The 6,000-nt window shown below is 49.4% G+C and overlaps 1 protein-coding gene across 1 annotated transcript in view; it reads left to right on the top strand.

Annotated features, from left to right (window-relative positions):
• Positions 1-326: 326 nt before the first annotated feature.
• GNAS (GNAS complex locus) overlaps positions 327-6,000 on the top strand; it is a 166,172-nt gene continuing 160,498 nt past the window's right edge. The window contains exon 1 of the mRNA XM_076352209.1: positions 327-582. Coding sequence (XP_076208324.1) covers positions 327-582 — 256 coding nt within the window. The remainder of the gene's footprint in view (positions 583-6,000) is intronic.

Genomic DNA, 6,000 nt, shown 5'->3' with positions numbered 1-6,000 from the left:
CCCGCGGGGGCAGGAGGGGCGCGGCGGGGGGGTGCGGCGGTCGTCCCCGTGTCCAGTCCCCCCCCCCCGGCCCCGCCACCGCCGGGAGGCTGCGGCGGGGGCCGCTTTCCAGAGAATACGGTAAACATGTCCGCATCACGTGTGGCCGCCTCCCGCCGGCCGCGGCGCGGGGGACCGGCCGAGGGGAGGGGCGGGACGGGACACCGCGCTCCGCAGCCCCGGCGGAGCGGGGCCACTTTAAGAGGCCGCCGGGCGCCGCCGCCTCGCCCTGCCCGGCCCGGCGGAGAGCATGCCCGCGGCGCGGTAGGGCGGGCAGCTCCGGCACCATGGGGCTGTGCTACAGCCTGCGCTCCCGCCTGGCCGCCGCGCACCCCTCCGCGCCCTACGGCGGCCGCGGCGGCGAGGCGGACATCCCCCCCTCCGCGGCGGCGGGGGAGCACGGGGACCCGCAGGTGCGGCACCGGCTGCGGCAGGACCTGGTGGCCAAGGAGCGAGCGGACAAGAAGCGGAGCAAGAGCATCGACAAGACGCTGAAGGCGGAGAAGCGGGAGTACAAGCAGACGCACCGGCTGCTGCTGCTCGGTGAGCGAGGGCGGGAGCGGGGCGGCACGGCTGGGCTGGGCTGGGCTCGGCACGGCACGGCACGGCAGGTGCGGGGCGGCCCGGAGGCCGCTGTCAGCGCCGGTGCTCGGCGTGTCCGGCGGCCCCGCGCTCGCGGAGTGGGCGGCGGCCGCGGGTGGGCCGGGCCGGGGCGCCGCGCTCACGTGGGCGGCCGCGCCTCAGCGCGCCCGGGCTCTGCCGCCGGCGGGCGGGGGGGGTCGCCGCGCCCGGGGGCGGGGGGGGGGTGTGCGTCTCGCCGGGACCCCCTCTGCCGCGGCGGGAGGCTGCGCTCGGGTGCCGCTGCCGCGGGGGCTCGGGGCTCGGCTTGGGGTGCCGTGCCCGGCTGTGAACGCAGCTGTCGCCGCGGCAGGAGCTTGCGACCAGCCCGAGGGAAGTAACATCCCTCCTCGCGCCCCTTCAAGGTACTTGCTGGCCCCCCGCAAAGGTGCCATGTCCGCTTCCCCCCCCCCCCCCCCAGCTAATTGACATAAAGCCGCTCACTGGGACCACAGGAGACGGAGAGTTCTTTAAGCTGGTGCAATTTTTCTGTACACAGAAAGCTTAAGTTTTTATACGTGCGTTAATTTTTTGCCGTCGCCTTCTCCGCCTCCCAAAATACACACTCGGGAAGTTTCAGCCTGTAAGGCTGAGGCTTGTTTGATTCGTCGCTGCCTTGCGCTCCCGCGCACTAGCACCTGCTTGCTGCACAGCAGCTTCCCCTGGGCTGGGCAGGGTTCCCGGGCAGGAGACCCTCCTGCGTGGCGGCAGCTCCGGCGCTGGGCTCCCATCCTGAGGGAAGCTCTGTGGAAAGGTGCCTCCTCTTTACCTGCTTGTGTTGTGTGATGTCTGAGCTTGTCTGTTACGTGACCCCGATGCAAACGGTCATAGGAAGCCATGTGTTGGCCTTCAGGTAAGTCAAAGGGGTTTGGAAATGTTTCTTGCTCCCCCCTTCCCCCAGCACGCTGCAGGTGGAGCACAGGTTATCCTGCACAAGTGGATTGCTAAACTCTGAACAGCTCGGAATAACAGAGAATATCTTCAAATGTCTGCAGATAACTTAAGAGCCTCCTACCCTCTGAGGCGTGCGTGATACCGCATGTGATAAATGGCAGGATTTGGCCCTGATCTTTTCGGTATGTGTCTGTAGCCTGTAATAGAGGAGCTTTAGAAAACAATATTGGACATAGTTTTCTGAGTCTTAGCGGTAAAAGTTTTTATTCTAGAAGTACAGCCCGTTTTGATGTGGTTGTAGCTATACTGATGTGTGTTCATGAAGGTCTACTTTCTTCTTATGAGAAGGGGGGTGAGCAACACTTGTGTAAAGGACTAAAGCTTGTATGCTGTGACTGTGTTGGTAAGAAATTGCACCTCTAACCAACGTGGCTTTCCTTTCAAGCACAGGCTATGCTGTAGGTATTGAATGGTTGCTTGGTTTTTTAACATGTTTTGATTTTGTTCTGTAGTGAACAAGTGCTTGAAGAAGGAGCTGTGAGAATTGGTTTTTCTTTGTAGATTAAATAATCAGGGGAAAAAAAACAGTAGGGCTAATTTTGATGTTAATCTGCAAGCCTTTAAGTCATAAAGGCTATCTGATATTGCCTACTGCAAATACAGAAGCCTATTTCAGTTGCCTGTCTCTTAATATTGCTTCTAACATGCTGTGCCACAGAACTGGTTTTTGCAGAAATGACACTAAACATTGAGTGGGTTAAACAACATATTTTAGCAGATTAAAATTATCTATGGTGAAGCCAACAGAGAGAGCATTCTTCGTCGAAGTACTGATTTATAAATCTGATGGATATGAGTCAGTGTTATGCTGGCAGTGGTTTATTATATTTCAGCCTGGACTTGAATAGCAGGAAGTCACTTTTTGGCCCTCTTGTAAATCTTGGGATGCCTAAGAGACCCATTTCCCTGCTCCTTGCACAGGGACTGTCAGTTTTCCAGTTAGCTTCCTTCCCTTGCTGCTTCTCCCCTGCATCCCGCTCTCACTGTGCTACTTTGTGAATTTTCTATTTCTAAATTGGCATAAGAAGTTTGGGGTATATTTCGTTATACTTTATGTACATCTGCAGGTATTGCTGCCACAGCTGAGTGTCTCTGTGCTGAGGCTTAGATGCTTATGGATTGCACATGCAAATTGTGCAGCACAGTAACATTGAATGAGGGGGGCAGGAGCATCTAGCTGGGATTTAAAGCTGCAACTGAGTCTCCTTCCAAGGAATGGAGTTAGGGTGGGGAAGAAAAAGACTGAAGAATTGCAGAGCCAGGGATGTTTCCTTGCCTGGGGTTGAAGGCTCAATGGCAAAAGCTGCAGTAGGTACTCATGGTTTCTTACTTGTGCTCCCAACTTCTTAGGCTGATGTGCTCCTGCAGGAGCTGACATGGACAGCAAAGGACACCACAGGTGGCTGCTCCTTCTCTGAGAGTAACAAAATTTAAATGAAAACTGCACTGATGCTTCAGGTCTAAGTGTGTCCCCAAGACTAAATTATTTTTAACGTACGGCTGCATTAGCTCATATACTTTCAAGGGCTGCAAAGTTGTGCTGCAAATCTAGAGTGTTTCCTCCTATCGTGTGCTCGGCTGTACAGAACACAGGGAGTGTACAAAGTCGCAGGTCTCTGTGCCTGCGTGCGTTCTGATGTCGTAGTGTATATAACATACATTACAGCTGTAAGCTTTAGTCTGTTACTCAGAGTATTGCTCAGATTGGTGCTCTTTAGCACAACTGATACTTATGTTCCCATGTTGCAGTTCCTTTTTTGGAAGGAGAAGTTCCTCACTTTATCGGAGTGCTCTGGGATGTGCTGTGCACGGGTGTAGTTACTCAGTGGATATCTGTATGTCCTGTTACTTGATTTTAGGTCTTTTTCATCATTTTTTCAGTCCTCTTTCATCACTGCAGACATGTAAGATAAATTCCCGATTCCTGAAACTTCTCTTAATTTCAGTAGAGCAAAGATCTTACATTTGCTCTATTTTTGAAGCAATAATCTGACTTTGTACTTGCAGGAGAGTAGACTTTTACTTTGTTTTTGTGAAACGAAAATGCACAATCAGGTGTAATCTCATTGGGTTTTGTTTAATGTTCTGTAAAAGTCACAACTTCAAGATTGCAGTCATTGTTATGTTGGCAACGTAGCGTGAGTTCAGGGTTACTACTGGGTATTGGAGGGTGATTTTCAGTGCATGGGGGTTGTTTTTTGTTTGAGAACAATCCTGGATCTAAAACTGAAAGTGTGTGCTTATGGGGGAAAGGATTTTAAACTTTGCCGTAAAACAATTCCATTCTGCGTGTGCTTTCTCATCGGTGACAGTAAGTGGATCTTCCTCTATTTTTTTTTTTAAGACTTTAAAGTATAATTCAACGTAAATTGTGTTGTTTATCTTACAACAAATACTATCTGAAAACAAAGACTTGTAGTCCTGTCTGAGGGGTTTTAATGCTTTTGATCATTTAGTGTTTTCCAACAAAAACCCACTCTGTCCGAAACTGTTGCTCAGCTCTCCTGGTGTATGTGTTGCTTTACCATGGCCTTCCTTCTCTTCTGTGCTCTGGTTTGCTGTAGGAGAGTGAACTTGGGCTGGTCTCTTGGTGCTTTGCCAATCTTTGTGTACTTAGTTTTTTCACTCTCTCAGGCTGAACTCTTACCCATGTAAAAAGTACTTGCAGCTTATTCCCATATTGAAAAGGAGACGTGGATATCAATATACCAAGATGCACTTGTCATCTTAGGTATTTACATTAAACTACAATATATTAAATAATGGCCATTATGAATTCTTACCTACATCAGTGCTTAAGTAAAAATGTTTCTAACAGAAATATTTATATTGGTACAAATATGAATATAGGGCATGCAAATGTGAAGTTTTTATAGGGGAAATATACAGAAAGAAAAACATACTTTAAAAAGCTAGGAAATATCAGCGTGAAGACTAACCACAGTCACCCTCTCTGTGCGTACCATGCTGCATGGTAAGCCCCTCCATACCATATATCATTAAAGACTGTCTTTACAGTTTAAAGTTTTAACTTTACATGGTTTACATTGTATTTTTTTTCCACAGGGCTTGTACTTCATTCAGGGCACAAGATGGATGTTGTGCAGTGAATGAGCAGCTATTCAATATTCTTATCCTCCTCATACAATGTGTCACCCTGTGCCCCATTTACGACGCAGCAGCCATACCCTGTGCTGAATAAAGAACTGTTGAACTCCTCATGGGCTTTTCAGTAGTACTGATCACTGCAGGGACTGAATGCTTCATAAATGTCAGTGCACGGCGCTGCTGTGAAATGAGGTGGTATCATTCTCCATCTTTCGTGGATGCTGGAGAGGGAAACGCCACGAAAGTCTAAAGCTGAAACTGTCTGAAGCTACTGCTGATTTTTTTAAATGCCCAGTCTTTGCCTAACACTAATTTTTCTCTGTAGTACTCAGCTTTTTTTAATAACACTTCATGCGTTTGGAGCATGGACCTCATGGTTGTGAACACTCAGCATTTTTGCAAGGTGAACTTTAGATGCTCTTAAGTGCAATCCAGGGGTGCCCGCTATGGAAGCTGCGTGCTGCTCGGTCAGCCATGGTAGCTCCGCAACAGAATGAAGCTGGTCTGGTTCTCCAGGGCAGCTTTTAATCCTACACGGTATCTTTTCTCTTGTCGTGATTCCCTATTTTACTTGCTTACAGCGAGGTAGTTATCCTGACACTGTTTCTCTCGAGGATCGGGTGGTGGGGAGGGGAAGACACCCAGTTATAAAGATAGGCATGTGTTCAAGCACTTGACCAAATTCCATCTCATAGGAGCTTGTCCTTGTTGACAATAGTTTCATTCACTTACAACCAATTTGTTTCTTGTGCCCCATGTATTGTGAGCTAGAGAGGGCATAAGCCCCGCAAAAGAGCATATGATCCTTATTAGGAGGATTGCATAAAAGATGTACAGAATAGACTAAAAAGGTAGAGGGAACCTTTATTCTGGCACTTCATAATTCTTGAGAACAGGATTTTAGAAACTAAATGTCTTATACCAAGTTGGTATTTCATTTTCCATTTAAGAAAAGCAGGAATAGGAAAACCAGAAGATCCTGGGTTCAATCCTAGGGGATGCTTGTGACATGAGTATCTTGTAACGGGCTGCCCTGCTGAACAACCTGCCCCCTGCGCACTGCGATAGCAGCTCGCAGGGCAGCGGTACACGGTTGTTCTCCAAATGGACTGTCATTAGCGTTGAAGGAATTACAATATTTTCCAATAGGGTTCCCAGTAATTACCAGATACTACAAGAACACTTGGGCATGGGAATCTCTGTGGTTTCCATCTGCCCAGTACTTTCCAGTGCAGACATGACGATCCTGCTGTGGACACCAGGAGGTGGTATGCTAATTAC

Source organism: Aptenodytes patagonicus, chromosome 14, assembly GCF_965638725.1.
Source record: "Aptenodytes patagonicus chromosome 14, bAptPat1.pri.cur, whole genome shotgun sequence".
In the NCBI taxonomy this organism is placed as follows: domain Eukaryota; kingdom Metazoa; phylum Chordata; class Aves; order Sphenisciformes; family Spheniscidae; genus Aptenodytes; species Aptenodytes patagonicus.
This window is presented reverse-complemented; position numbering and strand designations above follow the sequence as displayed.